General features: G+C 45.4%; 8 protein-coding genes across 8 annotated transcripts; 3 read left to right on the top strand and 5 right to left on the bottom strand.

Moving 5' to 3' along the window:
- Positions 1 to 74: 74 nt before the first annotated feature.
- Positions 75 to 4021, bottom strand: PADG_01244 (condensin subunit SMC2; the record flags this gene model as incomplete). Its single annotated transcript, XM_010759070.1, has 6 exons — positions 75 to 339; positions 404 to 1077; positions 1143 to 1517; positions 1585 to 3742; positions 3879 to 3919; positions 3995 to 4021. The coding sequence occupies 6 exons, from the start codon at positions 4019 to 4021 to the stop codon at positions 75 to 77; spliced, it is 3540 nt and encodes a 1179-aa protein (XP_010757372.1).
- A 964-nt stretch (positions 4022 to 4985) lies between these two features.
- Positions 4986 to 6897, bottom strand: PADG_01243 (uncharacterized protein; the record flags this gene model as incomplete). Its single annotated transcript, XM_010759069.1, has 8 exons — positions 4986 to 5077; positions 5163 to 5420; positions 5495 to 6046; positions 6123 to 6468; positions 6527 to 6554; positions 6618 to 6677; positions 6756 to 6780; positions 6852 to 6897. 8 exons carry the CDS (start codon positions 6895 to 6897, stop codon positions 4986 to 4988), a joined length of 1407 nt encoding a protein of 468 aa, XP_010757371.1.
- A 626-nt stretch (positions 6898 to 7523) lies between these two features.
- PADG_01242 (54S ribosomal protein L4, mitochondrial) lies at positions 7524 to 8599 on the bottom strand (the record flags this gene model as incomplete). The annotated part of the gene is made up of 3 exons (XM_010759068.1): positions 7524 to 7721; positions 8003 to 8169; positions 8236 to 8599. The coding sequence occupies 3 exons, from the start codon at positions 8597 to 8599 to the stop codon at positions 7524 to 7526; spliced, it is 729 nt and encodes a 242-aa protein (XP_010757370.1).
- A 1185-nt stretch (positions 8600 to 9784) lies between these two features.
- PADG_01241 (CCR4-NOT core subunit CDC36) lies at positions 9785 to 12136 on the top strand (the record flags this gene model as incomplete). Its single annotated transcript, XM_010758537.1, has 7 exons — positions 9785 to 10007; positions 10075 to 10216; positions 10449 to 11008; positions 11076 to 11158; positions 11204 to 11481; positions 11560 to 11914; positions 12047 to 12136. The coding sequence occupies 7 exons, from the start codon at positions 9785 to 9787 to the stop codon at positions 12134 to 12136; spliced, it is 1731 nt and encodes a 576-aa protein (XP_010756839.1).
- Positions 12137 to 12935: 799 nt separating this feature from the next.
- Positions 12936 to 13621, bottom strand: PADG_01240 (uncharacterized protein; the record flags this gene model as incomplete). Its single annotated transcript, XM_010758536.1, has 2 exons — positions 12936 to 13346; positions 13550 to 13621. The coding sequence occupies 2 exons, from the start codon at positions 13619 to 13621 to the stop codon at positions 12936 to 12938; spliced, it is 483 nt and encodes a 160-aa protein (XP_010756838.1).
- A 1824-nt stretch (positions 13622 to 15445) lies between these two features.
- PADG_01238 (uncharacterized protein) lies at positions 15446 to 17154 on the bottom strand (the record flags this gene model as incomplete). Its single annotated transcript, XM_010758535.1, has 4 exons — positions 15446 to 15573; positions 15628 to 16304; positions 16373 to 16510; positions 16568 to 17154. 4 exons carry the CDS (start codon positions 17152 to 17154, stop codon positions 15446 to 15448), a joined length of 1530 nt encoding a protein of 509 aa, XP_010756837.1.
- A 263-nt stretch (positions 17155 to 17417) lies between these two features.
- PADG_11229 (uncharacterized protein) lies at positions 17418 to 17755 on the top strand (the record flags this gene model as incomplete). Its single annotated transcript, XM_010759494.1, has 3 exons — positions 17418 to 17444; positions 17469 to 17530; positions 17593 to 17755. The coding sequence occupies 3 exons, from the start codon at positions 17418 to 17420 to the stop codon at positions 17753 to 17755; spliced, it is 252 nt and encodes an 83-aa protein (XP_010757796.1).
- Positions 17756 to 19522: 1767 nt separating this feature from the next.
- On the top strand, positions 19523 to 20381 carry PADG_01236 (uncharacterized protein; the record flags this gene model as incomplete). The annotated part of the gene is made up of 2 exons (XM_010758534.1): positions 19523 to 19803; positions 20279 to 20381. 2 exons carry the CDS (start codon positions 19523 to 19525, stop codon positions 20379 to 20381), a joined length of 384 nt encoding a protein of 127 aa, XP_010756836.1.
- Between the last annotated feature and the right edge of the window lie 1243 nt (positions 20382 to 21624).

Raw genomic sequence — 21624 nt, 5'->3', positions numbered from 1 at the left:
TTTCCCCAGAATCCCATCTTATTAAAACTAAGAGAAAGATAAGGAAAAAACAAGAGTTAAAACCCGCAGCCGGCCTACTTCAAGTCTGCTGGAGTCAGTGCTTGGACAACGCTGGTGCCCTCACTAAACCTCGTTCTAAAGATCCGATTTGCATTCTGGAACATGCCGTCCTTCAAGCTGACCACAATGAACTGTGAACCCTTGAAACGTGTCTTGATCAGACGTCCGATATTCTGCGTATGAGACAAGTCCAAGGCCGCGTCGACTTCGTCGAGGATGTACATGGGTGCTGGTTTGAACTGGAGAAGAGCCATGATAAGGGAGAGCGCGATCAGAGACCTGCACATTGGTGGCTTTGTTAGTGGCACTACTCACAGAAACAAAGCAACAAAACAGGGCATACCTTTGTCCACCACTTAATTCCGTCAAGCTCTGCTTCCACACTTTGCCCAAGCTAACTTTCACCTCAAGCCCATCACTAATCTCCTTCCCCTCAGGAGGATCCAGCTTAGCAAAGCTTCCAGGAAGTAGCTCCGCGAATATCTGGCCAAAGTCGCCATTAACCTTAGACCAAGTCTTTTGCAACGCCTCTTTCTTATATTCATCAAGGCTAATGATAGTTTCCTCGATCTTCTTCTTATCCCGGATGACAGTTTTCATCATGTTTTTGAGCACCACTTCTTTTTTCTCGACGCTGTCGATCATATTCATGACCTTCGGATTGATCTTCTTCTTCATCCCTTGAAATCGCTCAGTGAGATTACGAAGCGACGCCTTGCATTCGGCAATATTCTGGCCCTTGAAATCATATGGCGTGCCGGGCCGGCCAAAGCTATCTTTTTCTTCGACGATCCATTCGTGTTCCTTTTCCATGCTGGCTACCAGCTGTGCAGCATTTTGCTGATCCTTTTGGAACTTTTCAATTTGATGGCCTAGTTTCTGCAGTTCAAGGCCCTCTTCCGTAATTCGTGCAGCTTTGGATCGAGATGCCTCCTCCAAGTCACGAAGCTCGTCGTCAAAACCAGTGAGCTTGGCCTTTTCGTCCTCTAATTGAGCCTGAGCAAGATCATGCGCTTTCTATTCGTGATATCAGCAAGCCTATTTAGAAAACGCACGAACATTTGTTTCAATTGGAGACACACCTTGCATTTTTCTTGCTCCCTTTTGAGAGCCTCAACTTCCTCCTTTTGGGCTTTTATTGTCTGGTCAACCTCAGCAAGCTGTTCTTCTGCAGCTGTTAGGTCACTTCCAGCCTGTTCGGAATCCAGTCGTGATGCTTGAAGCTCCTTCTGAAGTGTCTTGACCGAAATCGAGTTCTTGCTCAGTGCCTTTTTGAGCGAGTCCAGCGACGATTGTAATTCGGCAAGCTTGCTGTCTTTGTTGCTGCTGAATTCTCGCATATCCTTCTCAATCCGCTTAATATCGTTGTTAGCCTCAGCATGGCGCTTTTTAGCATCTTCAATATCATTTTTAAGTTGCCCAATATTGGCTCTCATCTCTTCAACAGCATGAATAATCTGTCATTTATTAGTGACTTATTATACTTCTTCGAATTCTTCGAGAAATCTGGATTGGTAAACTTACCGAGGTGGACGAATTTCCATTGATCTGTTCTTCCGTCAACTTAATCTCATGTGTCTTGAGATCAAATTCTTGTTTAGTAGCTCTCACAAGATCCATCTTTTTCTTCTCCTTCGTCATGGTTTCTTGCAGAGAACGTAGAGCTCGTTCGTTTCCTATGAGCTGCCTCGTTATATCATTCAGCTGTTGGAGGATAACGAGAACGCCGCTGGAGATTGGCGAGCTGCCTCCTGATAAGGTTCCTGAAGGATCATACACGTCACCCTCTAGAGTAACACTCTTCATACGCACAGAGGGATCAAATGTAACCTTCTTCGCGGTGTCTGCATCCTGGCAAATCAAGGTAGTGCCGAAAACATATTGCATCGCAGCAGCCACCTCGTCGTCATATCCAATCATGGATAAAGCAAGATCCACCTTTCCAGGTGCCAGGTTCTTCGCAGCTCCGATCTTCTCAGCAGAGGCCTTGAAGGATGCAATTTTGTTCAATGGGATGATTGTAACACGTTTTCGAAGTTTCCCATTTTGCAACAGGGCCGTACCAGTTTCAGCAGTGTCGACGACAACATTATAAAGGCGTCCACCGGCACATATTTCAAGTGCAGTTCCAGCCTGAATTTTATCCTTGTCTAAGCTAAAAAGTTGCGCTACCAACCCTTTGACTTTAGATCTATCAAAGTTGGGGTAAGGGTCTGAGTAGTTGAAGTCGATATTAGCAACTTTTCGTTTCATAGAATCGGCTTGACTTCTCAACTCTCGGATGCTCTTCTGCAATCTGGATTCTTCCTGGTACATTTTTTCTTCCTTTCCTGGTTCAAACCCTTGCCTGGCGAGGTCCGACTCAAGTTTTTTTGCCTGTTTTCGAAGTTCCTCAAGACCCTTAAGGAGGTTCGAGTTTTGTTCCTTGGCCTTCTTCGCTCGAGGCTCTTCCTCCTTTATCCTCTTTTCAAGATGGGAGATCTTAAGTTTGGCCTGCTCTTGTTCGGTTGCCGTAGAACTGAGGCGGTTTCGCGCGTCTTGAAGCTGCCCCTGATATCCATTTTCTTGGCCTTCCTTGGATGCAATGCCTGTCTGTAAAGTTTGAAGAAGTTCCTCTTTCTGCTCAACCTCAGCAGTCTGGCTGTCTAGCTCAGCCTTTGCCGCATCGTACTTGGCCTGCAACTTATCGTAGACTTTTTTCTTCTCTTTCAATAATCCTTGCAGTTCGGTAACCGTCTTTTGCATGGCTTCTCTCTTGTTTAATTCTTCCGCCATGCTTGACGTCTTCAAATCGAAAAGTGTGGCCAACCGCACCATTTCGTGGGAATGCGTTTTCACTTGGTCTTCCAGTGCTTGAAACTTCCCCCCTCTTCTGAGCTCTTTCTCGCGAATTGCCTTTACCCTCCTCACATCCTCTTCCAGGTGAGCAATTTCACCCTTGAGTCTCGCAATGCTATTTTCCAAGTCGGTGACTGTTCTTTTCCTCTTGTCAAATTCTTCTCCAGCCAAACGTAGCCGTTCTCCATTCTTCAAATAATCGTGTGCAACAACGAGTCTGGTTAAGCGCTCAAGGTCACTTTGTGTCTGCTGGAAGTCGAGGAACGCTCTTTTCTCCCCTCGTAATTTCTCTAATTTCGGGTCGATTTCCTCCTTTAACAGTCCCTCGATTTCCCGCACCTTCATCTCCTTCTTTGCCATCGTCTTTCCAGCCTTCTCCTTTCTATCCTCAAACATTCGAGTTCCAGCTGCTTCTTCAATCATCGACAGAATTTCCACCGGCTTCATATTCAGCACCTTCGTGATTCGCCCCTGCATAATCAAGAAATTTGGGTTATTGATATTTAATTGGACGCTCTGGAAGAGATTTTGCACAGTTTGTTGTTGTGCACGGTGCCCATTGATTAAATATTTACTGGTCCCGCCAAGCACAATCTGTCTCGTAACCGATATGCTCGCATACTCCTCAAACCCAATGGGTGACTTAGACTTGTCGCGATTGTCAAATACTATCGTCACGCTCGCCTTGGTTACGCCTGCCTGACCACGTTTGTAGATGAGGTCTTGCAAGTTCTGCGCGCGCACGGTGCTCATATTCGTAATTCCAAGAACAAAGCAGATGCTATCAAGGATGTTTGATTTGCCGGAGCCATTGAGGCCGGTGATCGAGTTGAACGATTCGTCCCTAATTCATAGATAATTAGCAGTGTGGTGGAACCCGGGGGGGGTCATGCGAGAAAATCTCTTCCACCATAATGTGCATATTTTGCCATGATGCAAGAATTAGCAGCACGAAAGAACAAAGAAGAATAGAAACGTACCATCCCGATATTACGGTGCGCACAGCATAGGATTTAAAGCCCTGCAAATGTTGAAAACCAGCTTGTCAGCAAAATGTTCCCACCTACATTGCCGCATCTTCTCGATCTGTACTCACATCAATAACAACTTCTACGATACGCATCGCTGTCTATATTTCCGCGGCTCCACCCGCGGTACACAGCCTGAATTGGGGGGGTGGGGGTGAAAGACGGCCAGGGTTCGTTTCGCGTGGTTCGGGTGGTTTGGTTCGCGGCTGAATTTGGTGCTGCTTGATACGGACGGAATAGTTGATATTATTAAACACGGCTATATCTTAATGGAGAAACAAAGTTTTGTTTTCTCCTCTTCGTTTCTCAATGTTGAAGTTTGTCGTCATTCGCTTGAGGTTGGTCGTTCCTTCGATATGATGCGGTTTGTTATCCTTCCAAATCGGGGTTTGGTTGTTAGGAGGAGAACCGAAGTCTTGGCGTATTTGTATTTTACCGTTTCGGGAATAGTGGATAATTCTATCACGTGAGAATATGCTTAGTCATTGAAGTCAAGTTAGTTAACTAGTTACCTTAACTGGTTTAGTGTGAGCGCCAGGCAGAACTGTATTACGGCATAGCTGCTATTAATACCACCCTCCAACATTAGCTATTGGAGCCCATATAAAATCTCTAGGAATTATACACTTTTCAAAGCACAATATTTCCTAGGTGTCCATTGTTTGGTTAGAAAAATGAGCTTGGCAATGTCACTGTGATTTATATCAGATATATGTACCCTAGTTCTGATTGAACCTCACAGCATGGCATGAATTTATTCTGTATATGTTTAAACCTCAAGCATCAAGCAGACCTCTGACACAAACGACCCATAGAATAATATAGTCCACGTCTCCAATTTTCCCATCTAAAACCTATGAAGGAAGGGGAATCATAGATTTTCTTAAATCCTTGAGGGCTACTACTGATGATGCTAAAAGATGAACTGTTAATTAAATAAAGGAGAAACATAAAACTAGGAAGAAAAAAACATAGAAAAATCTTATATCTGCATAATCCCCAAGGCATAGAATCTTTCGACAAAACCTTTCGTGTCCGCCTCAACCTATGTACTATCATTTACTCCTCTTGGACAAGATTAGCTCCGTCCCTCAAGCCCTCGACCACCAATTCATGTCCCTCCGCTCTCCTGTAAATATCCTTGACGTCATCTGTTTTTATTTCACCAACTGGTTAGCGCGCCTCCCATAACTTTAAGGTGTGTGGGGGGAAACTAAGAAGAAGAATGATTTTTACCAGTTGTAGTCTCGAAATGGCTGGTGGCATCGTAGCTCTTTGAAATGTAGATGTGATCCTTGCTGCCATCCTCAATAGGTTCGTACAGCGGGATGGGAGGACCCATGAATGTTTCTTCGATTTTTCCAAGGCGTTCAAAGCCAGGCCCCAGCTCGATGTGGTGGTTTACTTCGTTTTCGGCAATGGTGGAGACGATGGCGACATAGTAGCCCTTTGGGCAGACGTTGTGGGCAGAAGACACCATCGCAATGTAAATATCTGTTCAAATGTTTAGAAACGGAAGACTTCTTTTATGGTGGAAGGGGGTGGGGGGATATGCTTGAGGCACCAACCGTGCTTTCGCCCGACTTGGGATTGAGGAATGATCAGCTGTAGAGAATCGTTCGAATCCGTTTTATCGATTGGGTGCGTCAAAATGCAAATGGCCTTGAGAAGGTAACCGGTAACCCGGACTTTTCCAGGGAAGTAGGTGGGATCACCGATTATCTTCTTAGTTTTTGTAGTGAAGGTCATGCCTTCTCCGGGCTCACTCCTGTCTTTCATTGTGGCTTTGATACCGGAAACCTTCTCACCGTCGTATAGAATCTCGTCGACGTTGGTGTTGAGCATATATGTTCCACCATAGATGGCAGATAGACGGGCGAAGCCTTGGGGAAGTTCACCAAGTCCAAAGAGTGGATAGATGTAAGGGGATTTGCCATAGCGAGCCATAGAGTTGACATAAAGGCGGATTCTGTCAATTGTCTCCTTCGCCTTGCCAGCCTCCGTGATATAGTCGTCAGATTGATAAAGGGCCATGGAATGCCCAATGAAGTCCTTGGTGGTAGGTTCTAGCCCAAATTTATCATAGACGTCTTTCATAGTGCATGTTGCCATGTTCAAGCCTGAGAACCACGTTAGTACCTTCGCAACGTCTTGAACCTCAATCAAACCGACTTATGCGGCGGGATGCTATCGAACCTTGATGGGTGGCCGGGTTGTTCTCGTCAAACTCTCCAACCCACTCGAGGAATTTCTTCGCCCGTCGCTTCTCGAACAGGCCCATCAACGAGGATCGAAGAGCCTCGCCCGCATCGGACGGGACCTTAGCGACCGTGGCTTTGGATCCGCAACCCTGTTGCACGTAGCTGCCTGCAATCTGTCGAAACTCGAGATATCGGGTAACATCCGTGGAAACGAGGATGTTGGTCAGCTCTCCATTTGACATGAGCAGCTTGGGAACCAGGTCAACGTTCCAGTCGTTCACTCGGCCATATTTTTTCCAAGGTTCCTCACCCAGTTTCACATCACGGAATTTTTTGAAAAGCTGTGATCATCGTCAGCGATAAGGGCCGACAAACAACACGGTACCTAGGGAAACAAACTGTTTCTATATTGACGGAAGCGGACTCTCTATTACACAGTTAGCATTAATAGCACAGGGTTCCGCGCGAGTTTGGGAAGAGGCTAACTCACCCGCCGTAGTGGTCGTTACGGTCAATGTGGAGGACCTTCTGTCCCTTCACGCTGAGTACACTGTAAGAGGGGATTAGTTCGGAGCTCTGCCTTTTAATATATATTATTTGAACGTGGTCCAAGAGGCCATGTAGTTACCCTGAAAGAACACATTCCGTCAAACCTAGGGGGTAGAAAGTCGGTCAGTGGCAGCCCAAACGCAATCCTTCAACGAGCTGAAGGGTAAGTTCATACCGGTGCCCATCACCACAACATCGTATTCTGGCGAGATATCTTCCATGTTGGAGATGAATAGGATTTTCACTTCAGAAAGTCGAGAACAATTCCGAACAACGACAAAGAAATAGGCTGTTGTATGTGCAATAATAGTAAAGATGTGACAGCTTCAAGTTGTGGAGAGATTGGGGCCGAAACAAAGAGCTCTGGGTTGCTGTGGCGGGCACGCTTTAACGGTCTCAACCACTTAGCGATCAATGTGATCAATAATCCACTTTTTTATTTCTGGCCTGAGCAATGTCAAATCATTGACGACTCAGCAATCCCTCTATAAACTTTACATAGCTTTCTTAAAACGCGATTTTTAGCCCTCTTTATTCTATTCTTAATTGAAAGCTTACTTCTCCATTGCTGCTAGTTTGGAAGGTAACATTTTCATGCATTGCGTAGGGAGGAGACATTCCCATTCAACTGCGCATATATGTACCGTAAGTTATAGGTTTAAAAAGAAACATAATGATTTCCCAGCTGGAGAATAAACACTTGATTTAGTGGCAATAGTGTACGGAGTCCAGATGTTCGTTATGATATTGTGTAAGATTGATGGCCAGTGCAGAATCTGTCTCCTAGAACAGATAGCCTGTTTTTTTAGTGTTACAATATGCTAATAGTACAAGTATCAGAGCCAATTCAAGGAAGTGTAGCGGGTTTCTCATTTCGAGATTCATCCACATTTAGCGCCGGTGGCTCATGCTCTTGATCCTCTTGCTCCATAACATCCTCTTCTGCAGGCGAATATGCGCCGCTTTCGTAAAGTTCTCGCGCGTCTTCCCAGGCATACCATCGTTCAAGAAGAACATGTCTGATGGATCGTTGCGTACTCCGCACCTGTCCACGAACTTCAGAGTTAGCCCATGAGAACCTTTTGAAAGATGAAAGACGAAAACGAGACCAAGTGGAAAATTTCCATGCAAATTATCAAAGACAGAGTGCATGATCAGAAAAAAAATATTCGTAAAGATATATCATTTCTATGGGCTTAAGCGGTCCCAAATAGAAGTCATATCGGCGAGTGAAACAAGTTTCGTCATAAAGATAGATAAAAATAAAAGAAGGAAATGTCCGGGCATCGCAATACAATAAGCGATGCTCTAGAGAATACCACGTACAGTTTTGTCACGATTCTTAGACTCGAATTCTCCAAAACCAGCATGCAACCGCTGCCTTTCATAATTAGCAGTTGCTATTCTGTTGCGTTCTTTCACACAAAGCCAGTAGAGGCAGTGAAGGTCGTCCCATGATTTTTGCCGAAGTTCTTGAATTGACCAAGCTCGCCCTGTAGTGTATATTAGGAGGAAAGTTTTTCCACTCAAATCCATTGATATCTAGGGCAAATGCATACCATGTGCATATTCTTCCTCTGGTGTTGGAATAGCTTTTCGGTCCGGGCCGAAGAAACCCCAGAGCCCATGGTTGGGATTGGTAGGTCTTTGTTCTTGCTCTTTAGGACTAACAGGACGTGGTAGAGGGTACTTTGACACTGAAAGCTTATGTTTCGGGCCGGTCCTGTGAATAGCGGAGACACCACGCTGTTTGTTGAGATCTCGCTTCAAGCCGTTGGCCTGGGTGGTTGAGAATTTGGAGCATTGAAAGGAAGGATAGCTTAAGGAGAATTGAAGGGAAGGGGCGAGGAAAATAGGAGGCAATTCGACCAGAGGAGAGCCTCCATATTGTCTCAAAAGATGAGAGATGGATCGTGAGGGCATTGTGAGAGTGAGTAGTTGGAAAGAATATTGGATGGAGCAGTGGAGGTTGAAAATTTTCATCGTAGGCGAAATTGCACTAGGCTAACTGGGAGCAACTAAATTGACGATTCGAGGGAGGTTGACAAGCGAGATCACGTGCGAGGGCGATTAGCTGAGGACTCGAGAGGACGGAATCGTATGGGAGGTGAAGACGGGAACATGATTCGATTTGAAATAAAGTGGTATCATTCGATGATTGAAGGTTTGAAGCTGTCTTCGGAATCATATGCATAATGTGCATCTCTTTCTTATACTCTATTTTCTGTGTTTGCTTTTCATATCCAAAGTTGGCTGACACTACAATTCCCCAGTCATACTGTGCCGCCTCTTTTCACACAGCTTCCCGTCAGTAACTACCGAGATCCCAGGTACATTCATATAGAGACTTTTCATCCCATAGCACAGGCCAATTGCAAATCGGACATAAAGCTATTATTCTAACACAGATTAAATTCCGTATCAGATCGGGGGGCCACGATCTAAACCTAGGAACTGTGCACTGGATCGTGACCACAAGCGAAAGGAAAGCAACCAGCTTTGTAGGAGATGGAATGCTCTCGATATCGCATGTATGTAGAATCTAAAAGTGCAGCTTTTCCAGTCCTGAAACAAACGTCATGGAATTCGGCGTGGGGTTCAGAGTCAAGGTACAGATTCAAGTTAGATGTGGAAGAAGCTTTGAGAGTGAAATTACGGGAGGAGCTGACGGGCCCCGAACGGTCCGTGCATGCATAATTAGACGCGCGTCTAGCGCTTGACTGATCTCAACCTCTGATTTGGTTGCATTTGACCAGATGGACATGTCCTTTGATCTGATGCCCTTGATCTCCCCACACCATCCTCTTCATGCACATTGAAACTATCAGTCCTCTCTCACAATAACTCCTCTACCAAATAAACCCTTCTTAGGCGTCTCCAGAATAGCTTTCCACCATGAATAGGCCAGGTGCGTGCGTTCGCTAGCCCACTCCACTTCTTCGGTCCTGGGTGCTTGGGTTCTCCCTTTTTAGTTTCCACCGCTTCTCCGCAAGAGAATAGACTTGTGGTTTCTTCTTCTTCAATGTATCTTTGGGTGGAAGCTTGATATACCCCTAGCTGGGCAATAGCAACTACTCCAAGCCTCCATATTTGAAGACCACGCGGCAAATGCTCCTCCGCCTCCGCACATCTCATGTCGTCGATATGGGATATCGCAACATCCTTTTCTTGGTTAGATATAACAAAGAGGTTACTAACGTATTGAATCGCAATGCAGGTCCTGGCCAGCAGCCTCTGCGAGGCATGTCAACCTTTCCCACCCAGCAACAACCCCAGACACGAACTCCCAATCCTTCATTAACCTCAACACGACTTCCAAATGGTAAAATTGGTGCGATTATTATTTGGTATCCGAACTTGAGCTTCAGGCTGGAATGCTAATTTGGAATCTGCCACAGGAACTGGTGCTAACTGGGGATTTGGTCTGGCAATGGGAGGTGCGCCTGGGCTACAAAGTAGCCAGCAAAGGACAGTGAACACAATGAATAGCTTTGCACAAAGTATAGGTGCTTCACAAACAGCAACACCCTTAGACCTCTCGTGAGTTGCTATACCAACACCTTTCTATGATGTTATACAGTCTTTCTTGTGTTGTTACCTCTTCACCCTTATGATCACACTAAAACATGCACGCTTCCCTTGATTTAACCCTACACAGAGTAATTCTCTGCACGCAAAATATGGGGCGTAGAGGAGGTACACATCGTGGCAGGAGAGGGTCGCGTTCCTATCAGCAAGCAAATAGGCTAACTTTCGATATACTTTCTACCAGCGAATTCCCCTCTCTCTCAAGTGTTCCTCATCAACCTCCTCCCGTATCTGGACAAGCTACGTGGGCCAACGCAAGCCAGCGAGCAACTCAGCAAAGTGCTCTCCAGAGGCAAACGCAAACACCTACAACGTCTCAAACGCCGTCCCGGGTTTCGCAACTCCAAGCGCAGTCGCAAGCTCAGGCACATACACAACAGTCACAGCAGCAATCACATGCTTCTCACGAAGATCTCTTTCCCTCCGCAACACAATTTGTAACGCAAATGGATGATTTCAGGAATGGAGGTCAAGGCATAAGTGGTCAGCTTTCAGGAGGAAGCCAACCTCAAACAGGAAATGTTGACGAGTTCCCACCATTAGGGAGAAACGCGCCAGCGGACATTGGCCAGGAAAGACGCACCAGCCTTCTTCAATCCGGAGCGTTTAGCAGCTACGGAACCGGAATGACGTTTCCTAATCTCTCTCAAAACCATTCGGCTCAGGGGCGTACTCTGCTCGGAAATATGGTCAATGGACAGCAAGACAGCAGAATCGTGTCTCCAGGGGCAAGCGGGTCAGGTGGTGAGTTACCAGGGCGTTTTTGGGGTTATCATGTTTTCTCTGTGACTACTAACGCACACACTCCTAGTTATTTCGACATCTAGATCCTCGATGGGTCAGACTCAGAATGGCGCCCTTTCCCAGGAAAAAGAGGCAAGGACCATCTCTACTGTCGAACTTCCGATGCTAACCATTAATTAGGATCCCGGGACCGAGTCTCTGCAACGGACTATTCTACCTGAAACATACTCTGAGCAACAAGGTCAGGGCATCATACAGCCTCCAACTCAAAGCCGCCAGCAACAAGCTGGCAATTTTGGAACTGAGGGTCAAGAACAATCTCCTGAGTTGGCCGCACTCATGCGGATGACTCCCCAAGCTAGGTTCGGGCTCCAAGGCCTTCTTAGTCTGATAAATAGCGATAATCCAGATGTCAATGCCCTTGCAGTCGGTCAAGATTTGACGGAGCTTGAACCAGACCTAAATCACCCAGAGTAAGATATGCCATTCTAGTGCTTTGCCTGAAGAGAATCTTAATATTACTGATGTCTTAACAATTCTGTTCATATCAGGCCTCTGCACCCGAACTTTGCCTCCCCATTCGTTGCGATAAGGGCGTCAGCGCCACTCCAGGTTGATTACACTTTACCATCTTGCTACAACGTTGCAAATGTCCAACCACTGCAGTCGCGTATCCCTAGTTTCAGTGACGAAACCCTGTTCTACATATTCTACAGCATGCCGCGAGATATCATGCAGGAACTTGTAGCGGAAGAGCTCATGAGTCGCAAATGGAGATATCACAAGGTCGAGCGTGCATGGTTGACTAGAGATGACGCGTTTCCAAGTCCGGTTGAACTGGAACGAGGGCTCAGTGAGCGTGGCTTCTACCTATGGTGGGATCCTTCTACCTGGAAGAAAGTCAGGGTGAGTTTTTCCATTTATTTATGCTGCAGTGCTATTTCGGCCACCTTGTGTTGATCTAATCTTTTTCAAATACTTGGTTCCAATAAACGAGACAATATACCTAACATGATGCTTTATGTTCCCGAAATACAGCGCGAATTCGTTCTCCGATATGCAGATTTGGACAACCATCTCGAACGACGGGGGTTCGTTCAAAACGTTGGTTTCCCCCCAAATGCTTGATGGCGGTCACTCAACGAATCTCTTAACGTAAAATTCGTGCCTAATGGACCTGCACCTCTACCTGTTCTTCTCAAGCCTTCACCACAGCCAGCAAATTTCTTGCAAGGTGCAAGGTTGGCATGATACCACAGTCAAAGTATGTGTTGTAGACAACGAGATAATTAAACTCCTTATCTACATTCATATTAGTGCCCGCCTTTACTAGCATCGCATCTGTGTGACTCCTTATCGCACGAAGGAGATCTTGTCTAAGAATGAATAGCCTTGTGCGTTTTATGTCTCGTCTTCCTTTTGATTTCTTTTCTCTCTTTCTTTTTATAACTCGCTTTACGAACGGAGGGTTGTAAAACCAGGCTAGAGGAGCTTCTTAACTGATTCGCGGGATCGCGATATGCTATGTCTGCTTTGTGTGTACCATTACGGAGTCCTAACTATTATGGTCGAAATAATGACATTATTTTTTCAGCCAATGGTTCATTATATATTTCGGTGCCTTCCCCTATCATTGGCCAGCAAGATGCTGGCCTTCGGAGACTTTACAGCTCGAAAGCTAGATTCCTTGATTTTAAAAGTTGGCCAGTGTGAATGAATTTATCAGTTGCACAGACAAGGGGACGGACCTCCTTGCCGGTGTATCTGGTACCAGCGAAGTTTGATAGAATCATCTACCAGAACCCCTTGTGAAGACAAACAAAACGACATTTCATGGAGTCTAGTTTCAACTTTATCAACCCACTTAAATATTTCTAACCCTCTATAAATATGCCTCATTGCTCCCCTACCCACCCCAAACCCCACGTCACAAACTCTTCACCCCAGGATCCGTGTTAACCTTATCATGTTCCCCAACAACACAAAGCTCCCCCGTATCCGCCCTCCTAATCTCCGGTCGGACCAACGCCAACCTCTTCCCCGCATGTACCAGCTCATTGACAACCCGTACCTCCATGCCCACCGGCACTGGCCGCAAGAACTTGACATGCAACGTGCGTGTGACACCTCCGCGGGAGAAAAGGCCAGGCCTGGAGAGGCCGATTAGCAGTCCCGTTGAAGTTACGTCGATCAAGGTAGAGGCGCAGCCGCCGTGCAGTTGCTTGGTTTTGTTGCAGAAGGGATCTGTGACTTTTAGGAGGAAGGAGACTTTGGCGGGCGGGCCGAGGGTGGCGGAGTCGTAGCGGACGCTTGAGCAGAAGAGGCCATGGCTAAAACCCTGGATTTGCAAGTTTGGGATGCGGGGGTTTTGGGTTAGTAGTTTTGTAAGTGTGATTCTGATCTCCTTCTCTCTCCTTTCTCCTTAAATTGGCAATACATGGTGCACTTTAGCCAGGTTGAACTTTGGGAAAGTAAACAGTGGATAACACAGGTATGAAGTAGGAAGTTCAAAAACATTGTATATTTCATCAATGTAAGTACCTTGTATTTAGTATCTCGCAGCTCTGCTTCATGAATCGCCTTCATGAGCTTATTGAACTTCTCAGAGTTCATCTTTGAAGCAAGGGTTCAGAAGAGAAGTCTCAAGGAATAAAACCAGGGAACTGTACAACGAAGACCGATAAATTTTGAAATATGATGAGAATAGAATATTAAAACTAGGGGTCTAACGGCGTTTTATTAAGAGATGATAAACATAAGGGAGAAACAAAACCTCTTCTTTTCTTTTCTTTTCATTTCTTTTCTTTTCTATTCTTTTCTTTCTTTTTTTCCTGCGCTCTTCTTGCACGAAGAAAGTGAGAGTTCAGGGGAGAAGAGATTAGGGAAAATCCGTATGATATTCGAGCAGAGGAGCAAGGTGGAGAATCGGATGGAGGAAAATCCAATGCTGCTGCTGGGGCCTTGGCTGCTTTGAGATCCGGGGGAAAGAAGCAAATAATATGAAATCGAATCCATGGATGCATCTCCATACGTCTAGCGACTCTCAAGCCCGACTAGGTTGATACGGAACCTCGGTGCGGAGATGTGGGTGTAGCCGCCACCCAACGGTGTATACTGTATTGTCCTCCCAAACCCTGGATGTTCAGCGAATAGCTTCTCGCCAATTTGGTGATGGATACACTGCATAAACTGATGCGGAACAAAGCATGAGAGCTTGGACGAAAATCCGGGAAACAACACCGAAAACTAGTTGGAATTTAGGCGCTGATTAGTACGGTCAGGCTCACTATTATGACCACCGGTCTCTGCACCTTTGGGGCAGTTGGACATCCAGGGCGTCCTCCCTTCTCTTGTTCAAGGGTTTAGCGATCGGAGTCTCCCAAGGCAGAAAATTGACCGACGTACGGGGCACACAACTATCCTAGATCACGAAAACATATTCAAGGGCCTTGATGATATTCAAAAGCCTGAGGACGCTGTGGAGACCCCGGAAGAGATTTAAGAAACTCAGCAGCGATCAATATAATAGGCAAATTGCCCTAAGATGCCATCGCATATGAGACCCTCAAGTCAATTGATTGAATGATTGTGTTCAGTTTTCATACATGTGTGCTTCATGTATAAATGTAGTTATTGAACATACATAGCGAAGAGTGTCTGTCTCGATGTTCGCAGCTGTTTGAAGTCCCTTTCTTGTGCTCATATTGTTGTTTAGGCCATCTCATTCTTGGGCTTCTCAAAGTTCAACCACGTGATAGATAGAGCATTAAACAATAGTTAAAACGGACAAGAAAGCGTTTAAAAACACCTCCCAGAAGGTTAACTTAACTATGTGAGGGGAAACATAACAAGAAATGGCGACACCAATGTCTCATCCATTTGTCCGTCATATACATCCTTCCAAGCCCATGCATTTAACCTAGAACGAAGCCCAACAAAAAAAAAAAGGAAAGAAAGAAAGAAAGAAAGAAAAAGAAAAAACACACAAAAAAAAAAAAAAAAGAACCCGAAGGAGGCCCGGAACGTAAAAGCAAATACCCCCCATGATAAATAAGACATGGGATACATGTCATATCAAAATTTAACAAGAATAACAAAAGTAGGTGAGGTGCAATTGTTTATCCAAGTCATTGAACATATCAAAATATATTTATTTTACTTGTAGTTTCTGAAGCTTGAGCAGTAACTATCGGAGCTCCTCCTGCTGCGCGGATCATCAAGTAGAGACCGCATATGAATCTTATTCTGAAAAATTCTCAGAACCAAAACGATCGCCCTACACCTTTCCGTTCGAACTGAAAGATAAAAATGAGGTTGGTATGTTCATTGTTGGCGAACTGTGCTGCTCATATAAAATGCCAAATGGGTTGAGCAAAATGTGGGACTGAGAGGTGCTATTTGATACTCTTGTAAAGGCGCCGCGGGCAGAGAAGCGGATTACGGACCGTTGCCCTTATCGATTTCTGTTTTCAACTGAATTTTGGCAGGAAACCAGGCTGGCGCTGTTCGGAGCCGAGCAGATAACGCTTTGGAGAACTCACGTTTTCCAAGCTGACTGCCGGTTACTTTCCAGATTATTAGTAACCCATTCTGTTTTTTGTTAGGCGATTGGTACATACGTGATTTGCTCGAACTGCTCTCCTCCGATCTCTGCCACATAAAGCTATCGTACGACTGGTCACCGAAATGGATATCCAATTCTGTGTAAGAAGCATCCGGAGCCCCGTAATCCAGAGTGGCTTCAGCATACGATATGGTTGCCCTCAGGGGAGACCCCAAAAGCCCTGCATTTGCCCTTGCTTCCGTCTCATGGAAAGGCAAATAGGGGACGTGAGTATGAGAGATACGAGAGTAAGAATTAGAGAAGTTGTTGGATCGTATAAGCATATTCATACATCGAGAAGCTGGTGTACGTGGGTTGGAGATGGACGTGCAAATTGGGTTGATATTGGTTTCCGTTGTGCTTGGAAATAGCTCCGGCTCTGGCCCAAGAAGAGCTGGTGAGAGTGTTGACGGTGGGAAATAGCCTCCATATACGGAAGTAGTGTTTAAAGGGGCCGCCACATACTCCTCCTCGCGTGTTCTTCTGGTAGCATCGATTATCAAGGGCGAATATGTGTCTGCTCCTTGGCAGAATTTGAAAGTTTGTGAGGGAGAAGTTGTAGAACTTGAAGGCTGGTCCTTGTTCACAAAGGAAAAATGAAGGGCTTGAACTATGTTAAAGTCATCAGGCAACGTCCGTGATTTCAATATCCTCTCTCGATCGTCGCTTGTCAGACGTTTTAACTTTGCTCTCCTACCAATGGTGTAAGCAAATACATGAACCAGTGAGGAGGTCAAACAGGTCGGTATCGGTTAGCTTACCGATTCTGAAACCAGACTTGCACCTGGCGCGGACTCAGACCAGGTATCACTTTCGACAAGCGTTCCCTATGAGCGGCATCCGGATGAGCTTGGCGAGTAAATTCATTAATCAGAAACCGCGTCTGATTATGAGTCAGTCTGGTAATTATAGTTAGCATAACGCACTATTTTGACAATTGCCATGAAAGAGTTTACCGAAAACGCTTCATCTTCCTCTTCTCCGCCAGCAGTTCAGCTGTTGTTTTCAAATGATTATCTTCTTCAGCTTGCAATTGCCGCTCTTCGTGATTCCCATGGGGGCCAAGCTGATTGCGGTCTAGTTCCACATCTATTTCGTTGTCCCAATCGGCCCCGACTTCATCAATATCATCGTAAGCTTCAAACTTGGCACTTCCAGAATTCGATGCCAAAGGGATTCCAGAATTTAATCGTTTGGAAACTGACGGCATTGCAGAATATATTTCTGAATTTGCATCCATATCCTCAGTTTCAGTCAGACAAACTTCTGGCTCCGCACCTCTCATTTCATTGTGCGTCTCAATTTCGTTGTCACCCTTAGAATCAATGGCAGGATCCTCTTTGATTTCGAAGATTGGCGAACTATCCAAAGGGACCTTTAATTTCAAGCAGATGCGCCCTTGGCCGACAATGTCTGCCCCGAGACAATCACAGCCTTTAATGACAGTCGAAAATTGTTCAAAGCGTCGGGTAACGGACTCCCGAGACTCCAACTGCTGGTTACACCAGCCAGCAAAGGGCGTATAAATTGAAACGGGAAACATAAGTGATCAAATCGCAAGAAATTGTAACACGATATGTTCTCCTTCTGGGTTTGAATGACTAGGCAGTCATTCGCTCATTCACAGAAAATTGATGCTAAGGGAAACGGAGGCCAACCATCAAAGTCGTCCTTTGCTAACAATCGGTGAGGTTCAATCAATGGTATTGAGATTGAAGCTACCTCCGTTCAGAGCTTTCGGGTTTTCTTGTGTCAGCCGGATTGTCTAATAATTTCTCCACAAGTGACTGACACTTGGCTTATACAATGAATATCACGACAGCAAGTCTGACAGTCTGGGTAAGTTTATCTCCCTAGAACTATGCCCCAGATAACCCCCGATCGTCTCAATTTCAGCGTCTGAACGGCACCCCAAAAATGTAGGTAAGTTGTATCGAATACTTAGCTAATAACGGTTTGCGCTAATTCCGTGCTCTAACAGTCACTGTTACTTTGCGGGAGCAAGAGGAAGTGGGGCTCCAACGTGGGAGAGACGCAAAATAGAGAAGAAAATCGAAGAAACAGGAACTTTCTTTGTCACAAACCAGAGCTTGTTGTCCTGGCGGATGGATGTTTCGTTATATTACCAGCACGGAAGAGGGTAGAGGGAGGCGCGGAGTAAATGATTGTAGGAAAACTGATGTAGTCAAAATATTCATTACCTCGAGGTATTCGTGTTTTCATATGACTAATGACACTCCCTGGCAGGGGTAAAAATGAAGAACGAAGGGGAACATGATCACTTGTTTAACAGCCGACTATTTCCAAAAGTCGAGGAACGAAAAAAAAACCTCTTCCGTGGAAATTGCTAGTTGTTGATTCCCTTGTGTGAGGAGAACATTGAATTAAAAGATCCAGCAAAAACAACGAAGGCAAGAGTGGGGTGATAATCAGGGATAATAAACTTTGTTACGTCAAGAGATAATTAGTTCCAGCAGCTCGTCATGAGGAAGAACTCGTGCAGGGTGAGACTGCACTGGAACCTAGACAGCGGAGCTTCTCTCTCAGCAGAGTAGCTGAATTTTCACTGTGCAAAAACGGAGGAATCGTTGAACGCGTTCGATATATTGGATTTCATGGAGGAGCATTAAAAATGGGAGAAAGAATGTTGTTAGGCTGGTTTCCTACCAAAGTCACTATGCACCGTATCAAAGGAGTTGGTGATAAATTTTCAGGCCCGTGATCAGTGAATGAGCGCAAAGCAGAAGAGGAAGAACTCCTTGCAGTCCTTCTCATATGTCAAGGGTATATTGTGTACAGCAAAGGGGAGGTGGTTGGGTAAATAAACCACAAGGAAACGAAACAGGAAAATCAAAGGAAAACTGCCCATAGTTCTAGCGACGATGGTTGACAGGGTCCACTAGGACTGGGGAAATCGGTTCGATGGGAGTGCTGAGAACCTTTGCCTAATGCCCGCATATAAAACAATTGGCATTAGGACGGATGCGAGGTTAATTCACTCAAGCAAAAGGTCCACCAACTAGAAGGGGTCACTATCTGCTCCTATTACGAGGTCTCTGCATGAAAGTATCCACCGTTTGTCAGCAGTTTTGCTGGCACCATAGCAGAGTGCCTCCAGATATGTCACATAGTTTTGCTTGAAACAAACTCTTATCGTCAGTTAGCATCTCGTGCGCCTCTCTGAAATCCTGTCTTAAATGCAACCAGGTACAGGGTGTCATGAAAAGCGGGAGGGTTGAGCGGGTCCCACTCTCACTGCAAACATCTTCTGCAATTTTAGTTGACTTATGTGCTGACAGTTCTGGGTGTCAAGAGTTGACATTTTGGGAAACAGTCAAAACACAAATCAAACGTCAGGTTCATCATATTCCCCAACAACAAATCACGTATTTTCAGACTCGATCCTTTGTCCACAGTGGTTGGGATTCACTCCATCGAGCGATGAAAGGCAGGTCCAGATAAGATTCTAATAACGGTACGACGGCGTGGGAGGCTGAAAGCCACGGAGCTTGATAAATAGAAGCTCCTCAGACAGGACACGCCGAAGGACTAAGCGGGAAGGCCGTGGTCTAGGCTATTTCCTAAGATAAAATTGCTGACAGCACAGACAAATAGTCGAAGTGCAAACATGGATCCTCTGCCCGAGGGGGAGCGCTTCAAGGGGCATCCCAGGAGCTGAGACAGACCCTACTTATGGTGGCCATCAAATTATGATCCATGAGGGGGCCAAAGAGGAGGCTGGGACCTACAGTCTCCACGGGTGAAAACAAGTTGATACGGGACTTGGGGTTAATTGTCCAGCGACGGCAAAATCAGGAGATTCTGGGGTGGACATCTTTGCAGACTAGGTCAATGGAGGAATAACGGGAGCTAATCAAAAATGGGGGTTAAAGTGAGGAACTATAGAGAGAATGCCGGGACGGGCCGGCTATTTTTGTGCAGCCAGCTCTGACACATCCAGCAAGAAAATCGATCGGTCTCGGAGTGGCGTAGCCTGTGCTACGCGATCCTGGCGATTGCTGCGTGAAATGAACGATTCTCCCAATAGGAAAGGTAACAACCCTAAATCACAACCCCAGTTAGGAGTTACAGGGGTGTCAGGTACGAGAATTCGAGACACAAAGCGAGAGCAGCTGGGGGATGAAAGGGAGAAGCTGTCATGGGAACATATCGACCAAGAGCAGATATACAAGTACGCATAAATGAATATGATCATCAGGGGAACAAATCTTTTCAACAAGGATATTTGTCCGCCAATAGAAATCGCAATTAAAAAATGGGGTGTTAAAACGCGAAGATATTTTGAGATGCACGATACTGCTGCCGAACTGTGTGTACCGCGATCTCAGTTGCTGGCGATCGATTCCAGTCTCCAGGTCATCCCCACGTAGATAAGGTTACCCTTGTGATAGGTAGATGCTGTTTCAGCACTAAGCTTGGAGCAGCAATTCCCACAAGATAATGAAAAACAAAGACGAAAAGAAGAGAAACAGAAGAACCTTGATCGACGTGGCGCAGAACCATCTGGCTACTTTGCATGCAAGGTTTTGTCCACTCGTTGACAAGCAGATGGCAGCGCTAGTTGAGATATCAGCGGACCGAAGACGGGCTTTTTGATACCGACATGAAGATCACCAAGACTATCATAGTTAACTTGCCGTGAACAGAACGGGTGACGCGCACCATCCATCACCAACAACTGAGCCGACTGTATTCGACGTGCTTTATCTGGCAAATATAGACGGAAACATGGAACCTCCAGCGCAATAGGCAAACATGATTTGAGATTTGACGTAGGACTTCATGACTTTCATGATGACTGTTAGTTTGACAGGCCAATAAGCCCGCAGCGAACCTTGAGCGAGGTGACCGTTGGAACTGAGAATAAGCAGCCAGGGTCCGGGTCTAATGAAGAGAAACGAGGGGCAGGGATACCCTAGGGCCTGCAAAATACCCGCGGACCAAAATCAGGTCAAGAAAACATGCTTACCCCGCCTTTATTTCTTCGAGACACGAATGGATATTCTGAAGGGGTGGAAAAGAAGGTGGTGATGATGTTTAATGAGCAGAGTGAGTGAGGTTGTTGTTGAAGTTCTGGATGTGCGCTAAGAAGGTTGGATATTTAAATTGGTTCCGCGGAGAATAATGATTCAATCATGAACATACCGCAAATTTATCTTCTCATCTCTTTACCTTCAGGAAAATCTCTTCCAAAGACAAATCTGATAATATGAGGGGATTAATGCGGGTCATAGTTAACTAATCCTCAGCGTGAAAAAGCGATAACTAATGTTAGTTTCTTCAGCGGAAGAGACGCGTTTTTTACCAGGATGTTGCCAGCGTCTGCCTTTTTCCAGAGCCTTTTCTACGTTCAGGTTCATGGACACCTAACACGTCGGACAAAACGAGGTTAGATTAAAAAAAAAGGGGCGGAGGAGCGGGAAATTGAATATGCGTTACAAAGCCTGATGCACTGAGCAAAGACATATTTATATTTTTGAGCTTTGTTTATCTAGAAGCAAGATCAAGAAAGTTTTTTTACGAACTCACAAAAAGCTTATTGAATATTTTTTTAAGAATGCAAATCAGTTTCTTATGGTTGCAGTGCAATAGCCCTTAGATTAGGTTGTAAAATTGCAGAACAGGTAACATAAAAGAACCTACAATAGCAAAGGTGAAATGTTTATGAACATGGCTTCCATGATCCTTCTATGAAGACCACTATCTGCTCTACATTTGCCATATTATACAAGAACCATGCATTCCTCTCGGACAGAATGAATGATATCTTCTTATATCTTCTCATCTATCTCGCAGTTTAAATTATAAGATATCATATCATATTACAACCCAAACAGCAAGCACCCGTTACCGACCACCCTGTTTTCAAATGACAGGTGTGAGAACCATGACAATTGATGAGCGTTGACGGAGCTGTACACTTGCGTCAGCAACACCAGCTCCCTTTCAAAATTTGGCACCCGTAACTGATATCCCACTCGGTTCCCCGTAG

This window comes from Paracoccidioides brasiliensis (assembly GCF_000150735.1).
Source record: "Paracoccidioides brasiliensis Pb18 unplaced genomic scaffold supercont2.2, whole genome shotgun sequence".
Taxonomy (NCBI): domain Eukaryota; kingdom Fungi; phylum Ascomycota; class Eurotiomycetes; order Onygenales; family Ajellomycetaceae; genus Paracoccidioides; species Paracoccidioides brasiliensis.
This window is presented reverse-complemented; position numbering and strand designations above follow the sequence as displayed.